The sequence below is a fragment of the Lactuca serriola genome, chromosome 4 (genome assembly GCF_051521515.1).
Source record: "Lactuca serriola cultivar US96UC23 chromosome 4, Lser_US96UC23_V15, whole genome shotgun sequence".
In the NCBI taxonomy this organism is placed as follows: Eukaryota; Viridiplantae; Streptophyta; class Magnoliopsida; order Asterales; family Asteraceae; genus Lactuca; species Lactuca serriola.
This window is the reverse complement of record NC_136411.1, coordinates 304,081,021-304,104,528: the sequence shown is the minus strand read 5'-3', so window position 1 is coordinate 304,104,528 and position 23,508 is coordinate 304,081,021. Positions and strand designations below refer to the sequence as shown.

At 35.9% G+C, this 23,508-nt stretch overlaps 2 protein-coding genes across 3 annotated transcripts; both read left to right on the top strand.

Moving 5' to 3' along the window:
• Positions 1-401: 401 nt before the first annotated feature.
• On the top strand, positions 402-2,913 carry LOC145097241 (rac-like GTP-binding protein ARAC1). Of its 2 annotated transcripts, none has more exons than XM_079034771.1 (8): positions 402-558; positions 776-1,040; positions 1,475-1,562; positions 1,734-1,843; positions 1,940-2,003; positions 2,068-2,132; positions 2,396-2,461; positions 2,543-2,913. In XM_079034771.1, exons 2-8 carry the CDS (start codon positions 942-944, stop codon positions 2,642-2,644), a joined length of 594 nt encoding a protein of 197 aa, XP_078890897.1. In that variant the 5' UTR covers positions 402-558; positions 776-941; the 3' UTR covers positions 2,645-2,913. The 2 variants fall into 2 exon arrangements, with proteins under 2 accessions (XP_078890897.1, XP_078890898.1); XM_079034772.1 differs by having other exon boundaries at positions 427-558; positions 799-1,040.
• A 4,001-nt stretch (positions 2,914-6,914) lies between these two features.
• Positions 6,915-8,594, top strand: LOC145097242 (ubiquitin-conjugating enzyme E2 28-like). Its single transcript, XM_079034773.1, has 3 exons — positions 6,915-7,171; positions 7,355-7,459; positions 8,257-8,594. The coding sequence occupies exons 1-3, from the start codon at positions 6,974-6,976 to the stop codon at positions 8,398-8,400; spliced, it is 447 nt and encodes a 148-aa protein (XP_078890899.1). The 5' UTR covers positions 6,915-6,973; the 3' UTR covers positions 8,401-8,594.
• Positions 8,595-23,508: the final 14,914 nt, after the last annotated feature.

Sequence of the window (23,508 nt, the reverse complement as noted above, 5' to 3'; positions counted from 1 at the left end):
AAACAAACAAACAATATAAATCAAAGATTAATTTCATTTCACTAAGAGTCATTACACATGAAAAACTATTAATAAGGAACAATTTATTACCTTGTCCATATACTATGTTCCGTTTGCTTATCATTTCATTCTATAGACTATAATACAAAAAACACCAATCACCCTTTTTTTTATTCCACAATCTTAAGCAACTTTGCTTACTTTTTTTCTTAATTATTTTAGAAGACGGTGATGGTGGGTTTGTGTCTTCGTTGGCAAAACAAATTATTTTTCCTTATTATTTATTTAAATAAAATATTTCAATCCAAATTAAAAAATTCATAAAGAATGTTTTTTCTTGATAATATTATGTTGGGTGCTACTCTTACAAAATCCAATTTAGGGGTCCACTCCACACATGTATTTTTATAACAAGATTTAACCAATAATCAACCCCATCTTCGTTGGCACAACAAAACACAAACGAGCAGCATTTAGAATTCAGAGAGAGAGAGAGAAAGAGTTCATCTCCACCACCCATCGAACGCTTCAAGGGCATTGTTTTCAGGCTAAAATAAGGTAATCTCTTTCTAGATGTTGATCGATCTCCAGTTAATTCGTTCACCCCCTTTCTTTAGGGTTTTCTGCTCCCCACATTTCTTGTTTCACGTTTGTCTCAACAAAGTCTTTACTCCTGTTATTCGATTTCCCCCTTTTTCATTTCCATTTCTCTAGGGTTTGTTTGTTTATTTCGTAATGTTTTCTGAACAAACGTCGACGCGATTCTTGTTTGTAGCTAAACAACCGTGAATTTGTCAGAGTGATCGGAAGAGGAAATAAAATAGAAGATAGAAGAAGAAGAATAAGAAGAAAAACGAACAACGGGGTTTCTTGACCTGGTGTGTTAGTCCGTGATCAGGTCTTCTGAGCGAAGAGAAGATCTGAGGCTCAATTGAAGAAATATGAGCGCTTCTAGATTCATAAAGTGTGTCACAGTCGGTGATGGCGCTGTCGGGAAGACCTGTCTCTTGATTTCCTACACCAGTAACACCTTCCCCACGGTAATCATCTCTTCATCAACCGCCTTCAGTTTATGTTCATTTTTTGAATTTCGTCTGAAGTTTTTGACGATGAAGAACGAAGAATCTATCTATCTGTTCTAATGTTGTTTGTGTTTAGGTGAACAACAAACCCGAATCTACTCAATTTACTAATCTCCTTTATTCCCAATTTTAAATTCACCATGATTGACATTTTCAATTTGCGCGGAGGAATTTGTTTATATCAATCTACAGATCCAGAAAAATCAATTATCCTCAATTATCATTGCATCCACAATCATGGATTCATCTCACATGATTCTCATCACACGAATTATGACAAAAATCTAGATATTGAATACTTGTTTGTGTTTTTGTTGAATACGACATCTAATAGTATCTTTATACATTCAAATTGAATCCCAATTTTTGTTTCTTGTTCGTGATATAAACAGGATTACGTCCCAACTGTATTTGATAATTTCAGTGCCAATGTCGTTGTCAATGGTGCCACTGTGAATCTTGGCTTGTGGGATACTGCTGGTAAACTTATGAAATCTTTATAAACAATTAACAATTACTCAACTTTATATATATATATATATATATATATATATATATATATATATATATATATATATATATATATATATATATATATTTATTTTTATTAATTAATATATAAATGATGAAAAATTGAAATTCTGTGAACAGGACAGGAGGATTACAACAGATTAAGACCATTGAGTTATCGTGGAGCTGATGTTTTCATTTTGGCATTTTCCCTCATCAGCAAAGCCAGCTATGAAAATGTTTCCAAAAAGGTAACAATTTTGGCATTTAAAAAAAAAAAAACATTTGATAAATGTCTTGAATTAAATGGAGTTTTTTTTTTCTTTTTTTTTTTTTTCAATTCTCAGTGGATTCCAGAGTTGAAGCATTATGCCCCTGGTGTCCCGATTGTTCTTGTTGGGACAAAACTCGGTGAGTTAATGAATAAATTAATGTCTAAATGTGAGTAAATGACCATTTTACCCTTGCTATATAGATCTTCGGGATGATAAGCAGTTCTTTGTAGACCACCCTGGTGCAACCCCCATAACTAATGCTCAGGTAAAGGTTATCACTCCATAAACTTTATGACATATGCAAGAAATAGCAATCTACTTTAAGGGTAAATTTGTCTTTTCCTAAAAAATAACAGCTGAAAAGTTAGTTTTAACCTCAGAAGGGCCATTTCGAAACCACAGGGACCAATTATGAAATTTTGTCTAAATTATAATAGTAATACACAAGTATACGAAAGTACATTGCTATTTCTTGCATGTATTGCTAATTTAATTTTCTTTATTCCAATATTTTTGAACTTATTATAGGGAGAAGAGCTAAAGAAGACAATTGGAGCACCTGAATATATTGAATGTAGTTCAAAAACACAGGAGGCATGTATAATTTTCCATATTAAAAATATAGAAATTTAGTGTTTCTTTATTATAAAAAATATGTTTTTATTTATTTGGCAGAATGTGAAGGGAGTTTTTGATGCTGCGATAAAAGTCGTTCTTGCCCCTCCAAAGTCAAAGAAAAAGAAGAAAGCGGGTCAAAAGGCTTGCTCTATATTATGATTGGATGTGAGGTCAATGGAGAGAAGACCTAGCTATGTTTTTTTTTTTTTTTTTTTTTTTTTTACCTTTTTGCCCCTCTTTTCTCGCTCTTTCAAAGGAAGTCATCGAGGCTAACAAAGTCAAAAGAAAATTGTTATGGATGGATTCATTTCTGAATTCTCATATATTCATTAATTTGTATTTGATCTTTTTGATTCTTGGAGATGCTCTTTATGTACTAATCTTGTAGTTGGCCTAAATGATATGCTTGTTATCATCTTCTTTATGCATTTTCTTGTTGATTTGTTCACATGGGTGTTTGCTTGTTATTCTTTTGTAGTGATTTTAGTTGTTATTTTTTAATTGTGATTTGAGCGATTATTCTTATTCCCTCAACCATTACATGTTGTATTGATGACGTCATCTTATCGTTTTCAACTCTTTTGATGTTGAATTAGTGGAGAATGAAGATGTAGACAAAAATATATTCTCACTTTTGCCTTTTAATTAATAAGAATAGATAAGGGAATCTCCACAAAAATCCAACTTATTGTTGATGGTAAAAATAACATTATCATTATAAAAAAAGCTTATGAGGATTAACAATTACAAATTCTAAAACCATTGACCACACTATGGGGGTCTTTGTGATTTATTTGAAAACAATTAATTGACTAATTGGATTTTTGAAAAGTCAATAAGTTAAAAAAGGTTTTTGACAATGCAATAAGACCTTCTGCAATACCAACGAGGAAGGGGCTTGTGGTATATGTGGTCGCGAGTGTTGTCCGTGCACACCACCCCGAACATTTGTGGTTAGGCATTTTCGTGGTCCTTCGTTTTGCCTTCAACGATCGATCAAGACCAATCAAACACATTTCTTTCCTTTTTGTTGTTCAACGGTCAAAAAATTGAATTTATTAATTTTTCTAAATATATAAACCTTAGCTATATAAACACCAAATTTACACAAACCTTTTTACATTCAAACCATATACTTTCTTAAAAAACATATTTATGGATTTCTTTAAGAATTTCGATTCCGATGATGACGAAGAATTCATCTCGACGTTTTTCAGTGTTGTGCAACATATACATGATGAAGAAAGTTCGTTTGTTTCGCATTCAAGAGCGGTTATCAATCGAGATCGCCATGCTGCACATGACTTATTGGTATGTGATTACTTTGCCGATAATTGTCTTTATAATGATGACTCGTTGAGGCGTCTTTTCCATCTAAATAAGATTGCATTTTTACGTATTAATGCTTTAGAGGTCTGTTATGATTATTTTAAACAAAAACTCGATGCTAGATAAAAGAATGAGTTTTAGTAGTATACAAAAATGTGTGGATGTACTTAGATATTTTGGATACATTATAGCCTTTTATGCATTCGGTGAGTATTTGAAAGTATCTGAGATGTCAATTTGATTGTGTAGATTGGTTTTGTGCATGTGTATATGAGGTTTTTCACCAAGAATATTTGCGTAAACCTACTACGAATGATATTTAGAAATTATATTTGGCTCAGGAAGAGATGCATGGATTTCTAGGAATGATTGGTAGCCATGATTGTATGCATGTTGCGTGGGAAAATGTCCAAATGTGTGGCATTGTTAATTTACTCGAGGTGATATTGGTGAGTCAAGTATAATACTAGAACTTGTTGTATCTCATGATTTGTGGATATGACATTCGTTCTTTGGAGTTGCGCGGTCAACCGATGGCACTACTGTTCTTGGCCAGTCCCCTATTTTCAACAATATTTTGACCGACAAAGCATCTGATATATCATTCATGGTGAACGTGCATTCGTCAAATATGGTTATTACTTTTGCGATGGGATATACCCTGATTATTCTACATTAAATAAGGCATACTCGGTTCCGCAAAGTGAAAAAGCAAAGTTGTTCACAAAAATGCAGGAATCAGCTAGGAAGGATATCAAAAGCGCATTTGGAGTCCTCGTGCAGACATGACATGTAATGAAATACGCTACATGACTTTGGGATAAGGATACAATTAAACAAATGGTAAATGCATGTATTATAATGCATAATATGCTTATTGAAAATGAAGGTAGAGTGATCTGTACGTATGATATAGACGACGTAATTATCCCAATTGAAGAGTTTGTACCTAGAACGACTGAATTTTTAGCATGAGTTGTTAAAATTCATAATAGTGAAACATGTTTCAATATTCTAGAAGATGTTGCGGAACATTTGTACCAACAAAACATGAACGGAGATTATTATTATTTTTTTAAATATTTGTTTGGTTTTATTTATTCTAGTTTTTTTTAAGTAATGTAGTTTTTTTTTTTTTTTTTTTTTTTTTTTTTTTTTTTTTTTTTTTAAATTAATGTAATGTTTTTTTATTGAATGAAAAAATAGTTAAAAAAAACTATATGGTTTCATTGTATTTTTTATTTAAAAAAAAATGATGTTGAGAGAAGTGTTATCAGTGTGTATCCCATAATTTTAATAGGTGAATATGGTGATGACGTGACATCCACCACTATAGTGGTGAATATTATGGATGATTTAAAAACCTTTAAAATAATTTATGGAAAGCCTTTTAGAAAGGAGATTCTAATAAGGTAGGATTTTTAATTTTTCAAAACTCCTTGTAAAAGTCAAATTCTCCTTGAAACATGTATAAGACCAACATATTTTAACTTATTAACTTATTAACTTTTTCATTAAAAAGCTAATCCAAACACTTTAAAAACTCATTTTCTCATCACCATAAATCAATAGGTCATTTTGCCTAAAATTCCTTATAAGGATGTGAGGTGTGGTAGTATTTTTACCTCGACAATCCTATGAGACAGTTTTTACTAACGGTGAACCTATGATGTGTTTTTTGACGCCGGTATTTCACCAACGGTAACTATCCAATGACGGCAAAAATCCTGTTGTGTATTTCTCTGTCTTTATTCTCTCTCTCTCTCTCTCTCTCTCTCTCTCTCAACACCATACCGTAAGGTTTTTTTAAAGATGGTAAAAATGCAAATGTGTCAACATCATTGAGTTGGAAGTATGGTGTAATCGGCACCACACCGTGTACCCTCAGGTTAAAAATGGAATCCCAAACACCTTTTATAATTTGTAACAAAATGTTAGCTTTTTTTGGGGATAGCAGTTAATGTTTCTGGAAAATAAGAATGACATGCAATTCTTTTGTGTTTTTTTGGGTTATTTTGTTGAGAAAAGTAAATAAACTAAAATATGAAAATATATTTGTTTTAGTGGACATAAAAATAACATTATGGATCTTTTTATGTATTCGGGAAAATAAAAGTTGAGTTGATGGGTAGGGTATGTTGGACGCTTTCTTGATATCTAATCACCAAGTATTTTTGACGTCAAAGATAGAGACTTTCTATTGTGTAGTGTTTGTATAAATTTGATAGAAGTATATTTGCGATGGTCTTTTTTGCCTTTTACACTAGTGGAGAATATGCTCATCGATGGGGAAAGAATTTGATTGAATTTTAGTGGAACATGATCATCGGCTGGATCAAATTAAGAGGAGTGAACCTTATCTTTCAATTGGCCCGTTGCCCATACGCAATATGGTGGGGTTAATTGATATAGTTGCTTAAACGCCTATGTCTAAGACTTTATAATTGTAGAAATAATCAAATGTACGAGTTCGAATTTTAGTAGCTGTAGTGCAAGAGTTTTAATTCATATGTTTATCGAGCTTGTTGTGGGCATTGATCTCTTATGCCATAAATCTAAGCTGCTATTATCATTTACACCTCCCATGATGTTTTCTAGGACGACAATATGCATGTAAAATCTAAGCTGCTATGTATGTTTTCTAGGACGACAATACGCATGTAAAATCAATGGTTATAGGTATTAGTACAAAATAAGATACCAGTGATGGATTTGCGACAAATTAGGGTTGATTCTTTTTGAGAAACTATATATGGGTCTTGTGAAAACAAATTATCGTTCTTATGAAAAATATAAAACAAATACTATATTTATGTAAGTTAATACGATGTAAATGAAAAGATATATCATCGTTTCGTGTAAAACCCTTTGCGAACCATTTCTTGGACTTACAAAATATACCTATTTTCTCCTTCACGTATCAAATTCAATGGTTTTAAAAAGTAAGATTCGGGTCCAATTTGATGTGAAATTAATTGTATGGAGGTGATGAGAAAGAATCTTGTTGCTCTTGACCTACCTTGATGTTCTTCACTCAAATTTCCCATAGAATCTATACCTTCTCCACAAACTCTCTCTCCTATAAATACATCTCCAACCCACCAACTACATGCACAAACACATTTGTATTCTTTCATCTTACACACATATCATTGAATTATGGCTTCTAGGAGGATTCTGAAAGAGCTCAAGGACCTTCAAAGAGACCCTCCAGCCTCATGTAGTGCTGGACCGGTGGCTCAAGATATGTTCCATTGGCAAGCGACCATCATTGGACCAAATGATAGTCCCTACTCTGGTGGTGTCTTCCAAGTTACCATCCACTTCCCTCCTGATTACCCTTTTAAGCCACCAAAGGTACAAAGTCTCTCTCTCTCTCTCTCTCTCTCTCTCTCTCTCTCTCTATATATATATATATATATATATATATATATATATATATATATATATATATATATATATATATATACTTCAAAGTTGTTTTCTTTTTATATATGAGGTAATTTGCTAATGGTGTTCTTTGATGATGCATGCATGTAGGTTGCTTTTAGGACCAAAGTGTTCCATCCAAACATTAACAACAATGGTAACATCTGTCTTGATATTCTCAAGGATCAATGGAGTCCTGCACTCACCATATCCAAGGTTTTAATTCTTTTCTTTTCTTTTTTTTCTTCTATTTCATAGTGTTGTTTTTGAACTTGATGTGAAAAGGGTACACAACGCCTATTATGTGGTTTATATAAGAACATTTTTATCGACAACATCACAAATAAAACGTAAAAGAAAACAAAAAGTAAAAAAAAAACATGGGAGCAACTATGTTTATTCTATTTTCCACATGGCATGCATTCATTGGTTGATTTACATTTTTTTTTGATAAAAGTTATATGGCTATTCATTTTTATTAAGAAAACAAAATACACAAAAAAAATTGCATTTTTTCTCTAAATTAGAGCTTAGTATTGACATATGTTAATATAGATTCCACCTGTTAATTTCTAATCTCTTTAATTTCATATTACTTTCATTTTTGTTTCTTGGCAACAATTTATTTTGGTTAAGAAGTCAATGTTTACTTTAATATATGATATACTTTTTCTGATTATAATTAGGGGTTTAGATTATGATATACTTTATTTTATATGGATGTTATTGTCTTAAACAGAATAAAAATTCATTATCAATGATAAAACATCAAATATAAAATAACGAAAAAGTTATTAGTTTGGATTGGTTTCATTAATGAAGTATAGAAAATTGGAGGTGAATTGAGGTTAAAGGCTATTTATGTGGATGAGAGATTATGACTTTTTAATGAACAGTAGAGTGTAGGAGACAATATTAATGTGTTGTCCACTACGATTGTTGAGACTCAAACTTTCAGACACTACCCAATTGAAACAAGAAGTTAATAGTATTTTGGTTTGTGGTTCATACAGGTTTTGTTGTCAATATGTTCGCTGCTGACAGATCCGAACCCAGATGATCCGTTGGTCCCGGAAATCGCACATATGTACAAGATAGACAAGGTCAAGTACGAAGCCATGGCTCGAAGTTGGACTCAAAAGTATGCCATGTATTGAAAATTGAAGCAACAACTCTATGTAATGTAACTAATAACAAATTCTTGTATGAAGTTTGATGAGCATCACAAAATGGAAAGAAGTTAAAAATAATTAAAAAAGAGGAATATGAAGGATGATGGTAATGTAATGGTAATGAAGGAGAAGTTGGAGTTTTTATTTGAATTTTGAATAAATAGTTCTATTTTTTCCAAGTGTTTGCCCATTACTTGTAGCTAGAAGCATAAGATACCAATCGGATAACCATGGCATCTAAGGTCAAGAACTAGAAACCAATTATGTCTATGAATAGAAAGAGAAAAAAAAGCTAAACTTATACTTTTAGTTCGAAAGATTTGAATATACCTCAGTCGTGTTTCTAAAAATTACAATAGGTCGACCATGTAATAAGCAAACACATGAAAATCCCATATAAGAATTTGTGTTGTATTACAATCTTTATTGTTTATGTATGTTAATTGGTAAAAAATATGCAGAAACATATATTTTCTTAGACATGATATTTTCACAGCTAGAAATCTACAAAATTATTAGACATGTTTGAAAAAATATACATTTTCTCATACATATTTGACATTTTCACAGATTCATGAATGCGGAAATCTCATATACATGAGAAAATGTACATCTTCGTAGATACCTAGCTACGAAAACGTCAATTTCTCAGACAGATATGCAAAAATGTAATATTAATGACATATCTTTTTAGTTGTTTTTAACAATCTATTAGTTAACATAGCATGAGTACTTATTGGCTACATGAATGCAAAGGCTAATGTATGTAATGTTAGACAAACTATAGACCGTTTAATAAGAAGAAGGCTTAAGTTATTTTGATGGGTGGACGTACCCAATGCTAAGGGATCGGTCCTTATTTACATGGTGATGTCACACGAGACTCGATCAGATGCTGATTTAGTCAAACATGAGCGTTTATGATTTTTATTTGATGAGAAAACGATGATGTTCGATAGGTGGAATTGTGTTATTCACCATATTCAAATTTCGCACTTGTCATCCATATGTAAATAAGGAAATCAACCAAATTGATTCAATGTTTCGACAAACGTTGTTTTTGGTACCAAACATATAACTTGTTTCAATTGGTAATTTGGATCGACTTATCGATAACGATATTTTTTTCCACATATCAAACGAGGATGTTGTAAGAACCTATTTACTTCACATTTTCTATGAAGGATTTTTTGGAAGGTAAAAGAAAGACATTAGATGGCATATACTTGCTAAGGATTTAGAGAAATATAATAGGTATGGAATTTACAATTCATGTGTGGGGAAATAGCACAAATGCCCTATGGACTTTCTAGGGTTTACCCGTTGAGTCCCTAAATTATTTTCTTGGCTTTATGAGGGGAGGAACTTGTGGGAGACTTGTTGTTTTAGTCTTCCTAACTTATTTTCATTGATTTTCGTTGACACGTAGACTAGAAATGCCACGACACCCACTTTAGTCCACTCAACCATAACGTGGAGCGTACATGGAACATACAAACTATGTTGGATTAGTATCTAAGTCCATAACCATTTTGGTATGTACTTGACTCGATTACGAGCATGATCCTTTTGGGTTGCCTTCACCATAGCAATATGTAAGATGAATTAAGGAAATAAAGGTTTAATTATGATTTATTAATATATTATAAGAATAATATATTAAAGGATAAATCATAATGTTTAATTAATATTAGTCAAGAATTAATTTTGTGGCTAAAAAAGATTAATTAAACTTAGGGGAATGGAGTTGTAATTATAACATAATTACAATTGGGCTATGGATCACCTAATAATATATAGGTTGGACAAATTCTATGGGAAGCTCATAAGGAATTCATCCAAGGGATATGTTAAAGGAGTCCATGGGCTGCTTAGGGTCTAAGCAGTCAGATTAGGGTTTCCTAATTGCAAACCCTAATGGCCTACATGTATATAAAGGACCCCTATGCCCCAAAAACGTGGCTAAGTGTTCCCTTAGGGTTTCTAGCCATTTTTTGGTGCCTCCTTTCTCCGACCTCTTCATCCAAGTTGCTTAGTGGTGTTTGTGACTCCATTAGAGGTGCAACACTTGAGGCACTAAGCTTTCTTAAGCCAAGGATTGATTGTTATTGCTATATAACAATCAAAGGTCAGATCTAAACCCTATTTTATGTTAATATGATTAATTGCATGCTAGATCTAGGGTTTATAGCTTTGGATATTCAATTGCATGTTCATTAGACAAACTAGATCCAAAAGCTATTAGGGTTTGCATGTACACCATAGGATTGATGTATTGCTCGAAACCCATCAGTGGTATCAGAGCCTAGGGCTGTTTGTCAGTGAATTTGATGCTTGATTGATCGATTTTTGCATGAAAAACAAACTTTTTTGCCCTCTACCTTGCTGACTCGGCGAGTAAGTGGATGAACTCGACGAGTCAAGTCGACTCGGCGAGTCCATGGATCTGACAGCTATATTTCTCAATTTTCTTCCTGTTTTGGCTGTAGATAATTACCTAAATCGTTTTATATTAATAAAATCCAATTTTTATCAATATTTGGAGTTTATCCTTGCCAAAATTGAAGATAATTGTCAAATTTAGATAATATTTTGTTTTATTAGATAAATATTGATTATTTGTAATTTAGATTTGAATTATCTTGTGAAAAAGTTTCAATTTCACCCTTTAGGTTTTATAGTTTAAATTTGAACTTAAAAGTTTTGTTTTTGAAATTTAAATAAGTTAAACCCTAATGTTTTGAAAAGTTTCAAAACGTGCCCTCAAGTTTTGGATTTTAAAATTAATTAAAAGTCTTAATTTGAAATTTGAAATTCTAAAACCTAAGTAATTTGAAAAGTTCAATTTACACCCTTATGGTTTTATTAATTAATTAAAGCGTATAATTAAAAGAGATTTAATAAATCCATAAAGTTTTGGTTTACATTTAATTAAATTAAAAGTATAATTTACTAAATTAAACCACCTAGTATTTTAAAAGTGTAAAATACACCATATACTATATATAACATTAAAAGTCTAATATGATATATATATATATATATATATATATATATATATATATATATATATATATATATATATATATATATATATATATATATATATATATGAGTAAACAGTCACTCTTACCGTTAGTAGGCCTCATTCACGAAGCTGGTCTATAAGGGGTGTTTAAGAAAATTGACTATAAAATGGCGATTGAATGGGTATCCACTCTTACCCACCACACTCTTGACTAGTGGAAGGTTGTTAGCCGAACGGATAAGATAGGACGAAACCTTCCATTATAAGTATAATGAAGTACAAAGTAACTACATATTTTTTCAAATTCCCAAATCATAGTTACTTTAGGCAAAATGTGAAATTGTATGCTAATTCATGGAATGACACTTTGTACCCTTGCCGAGACGTTAGTGGAGCGTGTGTGGTTAACTGGCACACTAATTTGGGTTTGGAATTGGTAGCGAAGGGTGGCTCGATGTTTATCATAGATCAATGGAGCGTGTGTGGCTAACCGGCACATTGATTAGGTGATAGTAACATTGAGTGCACTGCGTAGATTCGTATGGTTATTCACACCTTATTTGTGATCATAGGCATCCTAGTCACAAATAGAAGGGCATAATCGAGATTAAACATGCCATTGAAAAGTTTAATGAATCTCAAAAGATCTAGGAGTTTCAATTCATTTAAAACTTAAACTTCATTTTTGTTTTTCGTGGTGGAAATTGGTAAATCGTCATTTACCTACCTTCAAATATTCTGCAACTAGATTACGCCATCTCTCTTCTAGGTTGTAGAGTATTGTGTTGGATCCTAGCCTTAATAATTCATTTGGGTGTTTTATTAAGGACTCAATCAACTTAACTTGAATTTTCTCCCGTTTTGTAGATGTCAAACAACTATGGTTTTCTTAAATCCCTTGGAACAAGTTTTCCAAACGAAGATGATATTCCACGATATGATCGAGGAACAAGAAATCATGCTTCACTTCCTCCACCTCCTCCAATTTTTCTCCCTAGCCCACAAGTTCAAAGAATTGAAAATTTCAAGCTCACTCAATCCCTTTTGGCAAGTAAACACGAAGATGGGAAACCTGTGTGTGCACACGTCTTAGAGATGAAGTCACATATTGATAGGTTAAGGATGTTGGGTGTCGATATCTCAGAGATGTTGGCTGTTGACTGGGTTCTTCAGTCACTTCCTGATTCGTATAGTGAGTTCGTAAGAGAGTAGTATACGATGGTTCACGACGTGACCTTTATTGATTTGACCTATTTGCTTATTGCTGCTGAATCAACGATGATTTGGCTCAATGGTCAAGCAAACTTGATTGGTCGATCACACTCCCATACTTCATTGGACATTGGCAACATTGAAAGTCCAGAAAGGACTGAGCATGAGATTGTCCCATGTAATTTCCCAAGGGAGTCCATTTGCTTTTATTGCCAAGAGAAGGGGCATTGGAGACGAAGCTGCCCTGTTTACCTGAGAGATCTAAGAGATGGGAGAGTCAAGACGTATGGCTCTACTTCAAGTAAAATCCATTAACCAACTCTATAAGTTCCTATTTTTATTTATTCTTAATACATGATGTGATAAGATTACATTTTGATGTTTTGTAGGATCGAAGAAAAGAAAGGAAGCTTAAGGAAGAAGCGTGTTGAATATGATCACGAAGAAATGGATTTCAATCGCACGGATTCAAAGATCGGATTTTTGAGCTGCTACTTTAGAGTTAGGGTAGATTGCTAAGAAATATGTAATAGCATAGTTTTCGGTTGAATTGCATTGTAAGGACAAGTTTTTCCGCAATAAAATAAATTTTGTTTTTATCTTATTTAATTATCCTTGCAATGGCATGTATGAAAAATTGATGTTTGAAGGTTTCTATTATTAGCAATAATGGATTTGATTCTTAATTATGTTATTTGTGGAAATGTCAAGAATTTGCCAAATAGGGAGAGTTTCTCATCACCCAAGTTTCAATTGGACAGAAACTTGGAATCATACAACTTGGTTGCATGATGAATGAGAAACTTTATAATTGGAAATTCAAAACTAATTAATTGACAAAGAGTCAAGTGAAGGACTAAGATATCGAGTTTGCAATGTTGTGCATCAATCAAGTCCACCACAAGAGTGATAAAGATATTCATCATGATTTACTAAAGTTTAGTAAATATGATTATACTTATAAGATTAAGTGTAGTTATGAGTTCATTGAAAAGATTTCAATGAATGGCAGAACGAATAAGAAGAATCAAGAAGGCGGCAAGATAAAAGTTTCTCTATTCTAAGAAGAAGGGAGAGTACCTTTTATTGTGTTTTATGATAAAGTCTTAATGATTAAGAACCATATGTCAATTGGTCCTCTAAGTGAGTCTTAGTACATTTGTATGTCTAAGAAGAGGAATCAGGAATTGTGGAAATGGTTAAATCAAGAAGTCAATCATACTTCGTTCTAATATCAAATCTTAGAGTCATACTCCAAGATTGCGAATTGAGTGACACGTCTTTAGTAGGTTTATAACACTCAACAAATGTGGAATTTGGAAAAGTTTTCTTATTCTTGCACATTTGAAATGGGTAAATTGTGCTGTCTTGGATAAGACAAAGACCAACTAGAACCAAATATGTGAAGTGTTTTGTCTTGATAAGAACTATACTAACTCTTGAATATATTTTTTTGTCTAGGAAAGTTTCCTGACAAGAGAATCATATATGTCAAGAGGTTAGTAGGAGTTTTAATGATCTTGAAAAAGGTTTCAAGAACAAATCAAGAATAAATATTATCAATCATCACTAGCACACGACTTGAGGTTTACAACCTATCGTGCTGACATTATTGTGTTTTTGTGCCGTTCCAATTGAGTTAATATTGTATGTGAGTTCTATGAGTTCTCATTTGAATGCATAAAGACAAAGGGCCTTGATCGAAGGAAAGTACATTGATATGTAAGGATAAGTTGCTAAACTACTTGGAAGACATGGTGGGCACTCGTGTTACCATAAGGCTAGAAATCAAGAAAGTTCAATCCATATGAGTTTGGATTTGTCGCAAACTTGGTTTTGGCAAATTCACATGGATAGGAACTCATACACCATAAAATCTAAGTGTCATAAGATTCCCTCCTTCATGAAAATGACTGTGAGAAAATGTTTTCACTAAGAGAGATTTTAAGAAGATAGCAATTGTGAAAATTGTATTCTCAAATTAGATTATGGTTACGAAATCCCTTTCCATAGTTCGAATTGTGAGATTTGGCAATTAGTCTAACATTTGGGACTTACTGATATAAGTTCTGAATTGTTTAGACACACATATGATCTATCTAAGGCAAAGGTGTATAAGTTTAAGAAGCTTAGATAAAGGCTTATCGAAGCATCTGGTATTAGAAATATGAACTTCAGAAATTCAATAGGCATTGTTTTCTGGAAGTTCAGCTGTTTTCTGAATACATGTCAAAGCTAGTGGAAGCATAAGTGTTATGCTTATATGATAATAATCATCATGATAGTGGGAGCATAAGTGTTATGTTTGTATGACTATTATGACAAGTAATTCAAGTTAGCAATATTAATAATAGAAAAACAAAGATTCAATTTGTAAAGTTGCATAGGTTGAAAAGTTGTTTTTTGCTATAATTAAGGGAGAGAATATAATACTTCGTTTCAAAATCTAAAGCTTAGATTGAGAAATTTTAATAAATTTAGTCAAAGGATACATAGTGTGTTCTTAAATTTCGATTATGATTACGGCGTCCCTCTTCATAGTTCAAATTGTGAGAACGTGACACATAAAATATTATGGTAGAAGATTGATAAAGTATTATATCTTTATGTAAGACTTTATGCATCGTGTCTCATACACTTCGGGTATAGGATTGATTGCAAATGCTATAATATTTGACAATTCTAAAATTTTCCAAATGTCTAGCGCATTAAGAGGGAAAAAGGACTAGAATTGGTTTTGATTAAAATAATTAAACAACTATCAAAGGATGATCCAAAGTTCGCTGAGGATTGGTCGTTTGTGAGTAGTTGGAAGTATGGTATTTGATGGACCATATCGACATTATTATGAATAAATAAGATTCTATTAAGAATGATTTGTCATATGGAAAATATGGAAATGTTTCCATATTGGGAGTTGGATATTGAGAGTCTATGTCTAGATGTTACACCCAAAGTTTTGAAGGCCAAGAAAGGAAAGAAAACCCTAACTTTAAGGGGGGGACTCGGCGAGTCGAAGGAGGAACTCAGCGAGTCCAAGCGGGATCCGGGTCAAGGAGTAAGTGACCGACTCGGCGAGTCAGGTTTGTTCGAGGAAAACCCTAAATTCGGGACTTGGGGCCTATTTAAGCGCCTCATTCTCTCCCCTAGGGTTCCTTTACTGCCTCTTGAACCCAGAATGCCAAACCTTAGCCACCATATCTATTGATTGAGCCAATTGTTGTCTTGAGGAGTGCATTAAATCGTGGAGAAGGAAGAAGGATCTTGAAGGTGCAAGGAGGGGGCTATAGATCTGAGATTGGGAAGATATTTCTAAACATCTGAAGGTATTAAGTCGTTTCCCCTTCCTTTAGATCTATTTTGGTTGTGAGTTTTGGGGCTTTTAGCCATGAGTAGTGATCCTTTTGAGTTAGAAGCCGGATCTAGAGTTGCTACTTCAGATCTAAGTATATTTTGGTCTTGGAAAGCATAAAGTTTCAGCCCTTGAGTTGATTATGGAGCCTCTTTGCCTTAAACCCTAGTTTATGGTGTATTTTGCCTAGATCTCTTTCTCTACACGTAAAGTTTGCAATTTTACGTGAGGAATAGGCTTGGGAAGGGTAGATCTACAGTTTGGAGTCCATGCATGACTCAAAAGTCCTCTGCATCTATGGAGATCTGAATGGACTCGGCTAGTCCTTTGAGTGGACTCGGCGAGTAGCATGAAGATTTGGAGGAACTCGACAAGTGGGATGAACAGCTCATCGAGTCGGATGAAGTTGGGCAGGAACTCGGCGAGTTGGAAGAACAACTCGGCGAGTCTGATGAAGATTGTCTTGAACTCGGCGAGTCTGTTCTTGGACTCGGCGAGTCAGGTCGCGAAACCCCAAACCCTTCGAGTTGAGACTCAAATCAGTGAGTCGAGTGGGGACTCGGTGAGTTGGACAGGTCAGGACTCGGAATCGGTAGACTCGGCGAGTCATGGACTGATTCGGCGAGTCGAGTCGCGAATAGAAGGACTCTGAACATATAAACTCGGCGAGTCAATAAGGTGACTCGGCGAGTAGGGTTGACCTGGAAGGTTGACTTTGACCAAGACTTTGACTTTGACCAGAGTTGACTTGGTTATCTTTCGGGGGTCAGTTAGACTCAGTGTTGCATTGATATTGGTAGCTCGGGGAGCGAGTGGAGCAGGAGTTCAGAGAGTTGCCAAGCAGCAGCTAGTGGGATCATCAGCAAGTTCAGCCAGTGCAGGTGAGTTTCCCTTTGTGTGAATGGGTCTAAGGCCACAATGCAGGCCCATGTAGTTATGAGTAGAAGACCCGGGGGTTAGCCCTAGGCACAGTATGCTAGTATGACATTCAGGACGAGGTCCAGTGGTAGTGGGCGGGTGCCCAAGGAATGGTTTATGTGGTAGTTTATACTTGTTGTCTGTGTGATGCATGTATGTGCTTGGTAGGGAGGTGAGTGTGGGTGAGGTCCCGTATCTCACCAATAGCCGAGTGTGGATGGTGTTCCACATCTCATTAGCAGCAGAGCAGGGGCGAGGCCCAAGTTAGGGAAGGAGTGAGTGTGGGCTGGACCCGTATCTCACTATCAGTAGGAGCATGGACGGGGTTCCATGTCTCATCAGTAGCAGGACAAGGGCGAGGCCCAGGATAGGCGAGGCCTTAGGGCATGATCCATTGTATATGTTTAGCTTATGTTTTGCAGTATGATTATGTGCTATTATATGTTAGCGGGCGAGGCCCTGTGACAGGCAAGGCCTAAGTGAAACAGATCTGTATCCGAGCGGGGCTCGAAGCCAAGCGGGGCCTGGAGCGGCGGGGCCGTTGTATCGGGCGAGGCCCGAGGTAGGGGGCGAAGCCCAGGATAGTGGGCGTGGCCCAGTATGTGTAGTATGTGGTTATGCATGATATGTGGTAGGGTGGGGAACTCACTAAGCTTCGTGCTTACGGTTTTTAGTTTTGGTTTCAGGTACTTCCGGTAGCAGAGGGAAGAGCTCGGGGTGATCGCATGGCACACACCATAGATTAGACAGCCTGGGAATGTTTACTCTGATAACGAACATGTATTTTGGAAACTAATACTCTGTTTATGTTTTGAAATGATGAATTTGCTTAAAGTAATGTTTTATTAAAAGAAATTTTTAGTCTTGAATTTTGGGACGTTACACTAGATTAGAAAATTTTATGCAAGAAGGATGTTCAAAGGAATGTACTTTGAATGTGAGACTTCACGTCTATGGAATTGTCTTGTAATAATTTCCGATAGAGTACTTTGTAATTTCATTGGCCAAGTCTTGGTGACTTTTGTGCTATGATTTTGCGAAAGGATTGTTGCATAAAATGTTAGAATCTAGCATGTTCTAGTAGTGAACCTTGTGTTCTAACACTAATGATAAGGATTGGGAATTGTGAAATGAGCATCATTGGAAAAATTTTTCAATTGATCTATTTCACAAAGTAAGAATCATAGGAAACATAGTGTGCATGCTTTGTGCATGGGACAGCTATTGTTGTAATTTGAGTAATAAGTTGATTTTTTGAAATAGTAAATGATGAATAATGAGTAATCAATATGGTGCTTAAACGAAAGTGTTTTATTTACTCCCACAAGTTTGGGGCCATATAGGATTAAGTATTATTGTTGTGTTTCAGTTTGCATGTTTTGACTTCTAGAATAACTGGGTTATTCGAACCTCCACAGTCGGTCATACGTTGGAAGTAGGTATGAAGGAAGACTGTCATGAAGAGTATGTAGATTGTCTAAAGAGTTTAGACATAGCACAAGTTTGCTGCAGAGTTCATGAGTGCTTTGATAAGATTAGAGTATTGGATTAAACCCACGCTCACGTGAATCACTTCATGGTTTATATCACGAGTGATTGTGAGTCGATAATATTGTATAATATTGAAACCGAGACGTGTGAGTTGTTATTTGTTGTTCGGTTGCACATTGATAATAAGTAAACGCACCAGTAACTTGGTGTTATAAAACTTATTGTTGTGTATGATTCGATCAGTGAATGCAAGCGAGCATTTGAGTCGAAGTTTATCCATTCCTTTTACCCAAAGTGGAAAAAAGCGATATCTATGGGCCCCTCGATGATTTAGTGATGACACCTAAGAGCTTGGCCAAGCCGAGACTAAGTTGATGTGTTCAATAGTAGTTTGTTGTCAGCCGTCATAAATCAAAAGTCGGGAAATAGTATAGAGAGAATGATTAAAATTCATGTCTTATGTCTATACGATATCTTGAGAATGGAGGAATATATGATCCCTTATATAAAGAACATGCGTATCTGATAAGATCAGAGTTGACAACGGATTTTGAAAGCTACGATTGCTGATCAGGTTCTGAAGTTATACAAAATAGTTCTTAGACTTATCCAAGTGGGAGACTGTTGGATTAGTGTCTAAGTCCATAACCATTTTGGTATGTACTTGACTCAATTATAAGCATGGTCCTTTTGGGTTGCCTTCACCATAGCAATATATAGGATGAATTAAGGAGAGAAAGGTTTAATTATGATTTATTAATATATTATAAAAATAATATATTAAAGGAGAAATGATAATGTTTAATTAATATTAGTCAAGAATTAATTAAGAATTAATTTTGTTGCTAAAAGTGATTAATTAAACTTAGTGGACTGGAGTTGTAATTATAAGATAATTAGAATTGGGCTATGGATCACCTAATAATATATAGGTTAGACGAATTCTATGGGAAGCCCATAAGGAATTCGTCCAAGGGATACGTTAAAGGAGTCGATGGGCTGCTTAGGGTCTAAGCAGTCAAATTAGGGTTTCCTAGTTGCAAACCCTAATGGCCTACATGTATATAAAGGACCCCTATGCCCCAAAAACGTGGCTAAGTGTTCACTTAGGGTTTCCAGCCGTTTTTGGTGCCTCCTTTCTCCTTCCTCTTCATCTAAGTTGCTTAGTGGTGTTTGTGACTCCATTAGAGGTGCAACACTTGAGGCACTAAGCTTTCTTAAGCCAAGGATTGATTGTTATTGCTATATAACAATCAAAGGTCAGATCTAAACCCTATTTTATGTTAATAGGATTAATTGCATGCTAGATCTAGGGTTTATAGCTTTGGATATTCAATTGCATGTTCATTAGACAAACTAGATCCAAAAGCTATTAGGGTTTGCATGTACACCATAGGATTGATGTATTGCTCGAAACCCATCAAACTATTCCAACCACAAAATTAAAACGACATCACTTCATTCTAATTGTAGGCTCCAAGATTTGACTTTTCGTTTCCATTGTTGTATTTAATAGACCATTTTGCTGCCCTAAAACATCAGTCCGTCAAAACATTGATACACTTACTTGAAAAAAAAGGTTCCTACCCTAATCTCATACAACTTTTCTTAAACATACTGCCACTTCCATCTCCCGCTAACAGTGCATCAATCAACGATCATGGTTACTACGGTGGAAGTGATTCAAATGGTGTCGGGGAGGAAGACCTTGCCATTAGCTTGCTTCAAACTCAACTGAAAATGGCACTCATATGTGATGAGCTTGCTATAGACATGGTTCAGTTTCAAGAGAGAGTGAAAAGACAGTTGGATGGTCTAAACATTGAGGTGGACAACATTAAGACTGGACAAATCGTCTTGCTTAACACAGTGGGTGATCCGAGAAATCATTTGTACTCTCTTCAGGCAGGTTATTTGAAGCTCTTTGTAAAGAAGCATGATGTGAATAAATAGTTGTTGGGTTTTTCGATTGTGGTTACCATGGGGATTGCAACCTACGAGTACCTCAACTGATGGAAGGTTGCACGATTTCATTCTTGGGTTTGTAATTTTGCTGATGTAAAATACCCCTGTTCTTAGTTGTTCTTTTGGTAGACGTTTTGAGGGGTATGTTAGTCTTTTTTTGGGGAAATGACGTTGCTGGTAATAGATATGATCCTTTTAGTTTGTATGTTTGCTGTATTATGTAACCACCTGGATGAAACTATAAAAGAAACAAACCAAGAAGTAATGAAATCCTAATGTTTATGCTTAACTACTTGTGTTTTTATGTTGTTTTTGCATGAAAGCTAAAAAAATCATATAACGTTTGCATAATAAATTATGTATGTATTATGCGTTTAGCAGTTGGAACTTGGGACCACATATGAAAAAAATCATATAACATTTTAGGGCACATCATCAACGAGGGTGGTATCTTGGTGGACCCGGCCAAGATCGAGGCTATGATGCGTTGGGAGGTCCCGAAAAACGCATCAGAGATTCAAAGTTTCTTGGATCTTGCGGGGTATTATCGGAGATTTATTTAGGACTTCTCCAAGATTGCAGTGCCTTTGACCCGCTTGACCAATAAGAATGTGACCTTTCGGTGGGGTCCGAATCAACAGTTGGTTTTCGAGACACTGAGGCAGATGTTGTGCGAGGCCCAAATTCTCCCGTTACCTGAAGGATTGGATGATTTTGTAGTTTATTGTGACACTTCTATTTCAGGATTGGGAGTTGTCCTTATGCAAAGGGCATGTGATTGCTTACGCCTCAAGGCAACTGATGCCTCATGAGGTGAATTACCCCACACACGATTTGGAATTGGGGGCAGTAGTGTCTGCCCTCAAGATCTGGAGGCATTACTTGTATGGGGTCTAATGCACCATCTACATCGATCATAAAAGTTTGATGTATTTGATGGATCAGCCAAACTTGAACATGTGACAACAATGGTGGTTAGATGTGGTAAAAGACTATGACTGTGAGATTTTGTACCACCCCGGGAAGGCCAATGTGGTGGCGGATGCTTTGAGCCATAAGGAGGTGTACTCATCGATCCAAGACATCTGCTTCAGGATGACTGTTATTTCACCCATGATGGATTTGATCAAGGAGGCACAGGTGGAAGGATTGAAAAAGGAAAATTGGAAGACCGAGCGGATCAAAGGGAAGATTTCTATGTTTGACAGTCGTGGGTTATTGACTCAGTATGGTAGGGTTTGGGTTCTGACAGCAGGTCGGGTGAGACAAACCATTCTGGAGGAGGCACACAAATCGAAGTTTTCTATCTAATCGAGGGCCACGAAGATGTATTGAGATTTGAGGTTGAGTTATTGGTGGTCGTGTATGAAAAGGGAGGTTGCTTTGTTAAGCGGTGTTTGACTTGTAGGAAGCCCAAAGCCGAACATCAGAGACCTCACAGCAAGGTGCAATCGTTACCCATCCCTATGCAGAAATGGAAGGAGATCATTATGGACTTCATCACCGAATTACCAAGGACGACGTGGTGTCGAATCTATTTGGGTCATAGTGGACCGATTGACCAAGAGTGTGCACTTTATCCCCGATTTAACCGCAGAGAAGCTAGCCGATATTTATGTCCGAGAGGTGGTCGTTAGGCATGGGGTGCCTGTGTCGGTGGTCTCAGATCGAGATGTTCATTTCACCTCCCGATTTTGGAGGAAGTTCCATGAGGAATTGGGCACTCAGCTGCACTTCAGTACATCATACCACCCCAACACCGTTGGGCAGAGCGAGCGGACGATACAGACGCTCGAGGATATGCTTCGGGCTTACGTGATGAATTTCAGAGGGAGTTGGGATACTTACCTCCCACTAGCAGAGTTCTCCTACAACAACAATTATCATGCTAGTATCGACCGATCACCATTCGAGATGCTGTATGGAAGCAGGTGTAGGACTCTGATTTGTTAGGAGGAGGTGGGTCATCAAGTCATAGGAAGCACCGAGGTGGTGCTCATGACTACTGAGACCGATGCCATTCAGATCTCGAGTTCCAGGTGGGAGATCATGTGTTACTAAAGGTTTCACCTTAGAAAGGTGTCATCCGTTTTCAAAAGAGGGGCAAGATGAGTCCCTGATTTGTTGGTCCATTCAGGATTTCTGCCCGTGTTGGCAGGGTTGCATACCGGCTAGATCTTCCTGATGAACTCATTCAGATCCATAACACTTTCCATGTATCTCAGCTGTGGAAATGTGTATCCCATGATTCAGCACTGATCTCGTCAGATTACATTCAGGTGGATGAGCGCCTAAATTACATGGAAAAGCCCATTATGATTCTTAACAGAAAGACTAAGACTATGAAATTAGGTGCTGAATCTGGTGAAGGTGTGATGGCAGCACCGAAGGGGCTCCGAATGGACGTGGGAGCCGAAGGATGAGATAAGAGAGCACTACCAAGATTTGTTCACAGCAACAGTGTTTGAGGACAAAGTCTAATTCAAGTGGTGGGGGTTTGTAACATTCGAATTTAGGTATGTTCCCTTATGGACGTGGGAACCGAATGACAAGATGAGAGAGCACTACCCAGATTTGTTTGAGGCAGCAGAGTTCGAGGACGAAGTCTATTTCAAGTGGGGGGGGGGGGGGATTTGTACCATTCAGATTAAGGTATGTTCCCATATGGTCCTTGAAATGAAATTTTATTGGAAAAAGGGTCCTTTTCATACGTTGGGCGTACGTCCACGTATGCTTAGAGTACATGCACATGCGAAGTCAGGCCAAAGGGCCACATACGCTGGGCGTACGCAGTGTATGCGGGGCGTACATAGCTTTACACTAAAACCCTAATCTTAAGGCTTGAGCCTTATTTAAGCTCACTTATGACCTTGGACTCTCTTTCTTACCAGCCTCCACTGCCTCTGAACGTACCTAAAACCCTAGTTACCCTTGAGTGTGATCTTGCAGCTTAAAAGTGACATTAATGGTCCTTTTTGGTGTGTTTTCCAGAAGAAGAAGTTGGTGAGTAAGCCTTAGACGTAGTTGGGCTTCAAGATCCTGAGTCTACATCATCTTGGAAAGCTTTTGGAGGTAAAAAGCTTCTACCTTACTGATGATGGGTTTTGAGCATTCTAACACCCCTAAG

Coding starts and splice junctions, on each gene's coding strand:
- LOC145097242 (XM_079034773.1), top strand. CDS start 6,974: ATGGCTTCTAGGAGGATTCTGAAAGAGCTCAAGGACCTTCAAAGAGAC. Junction 7,172..7,354: donor ACCCTTTTAAGCCACCAAAG/GTACAAAGTCTC, acceptor GCATGCATGTAG/GTTGCTTTTAGGACCAAAGT. Junction 7,460..8,256: donor CTGCACTCACCATATCCAAG/GTTTTAATTCTT, acceptor TGGTTCATACAG/GTTTTGTTGTCAATATGTTC.
- LOC145097241 (XM_079034771.1), top strand. CDS start 942: ATGAGCGCTTCTAGATTCATAAAGTGTGTCACAGTCGGTGATGGCGCT. Junction 2,004..2,067: donor TCTTGTTGGGACAAAACTCG/GTGAGTTAATGA, acceptor CTTGCTATATAG/ATCTTCGGGATGATAAGCAG. Junction 2,133..2,395: donor CCCCCATAACTAATGCTCAG/GTAAAGGTTATC, acceptor AACTTATTATAG/GGAGAAGAGCTAAAGAAGAC.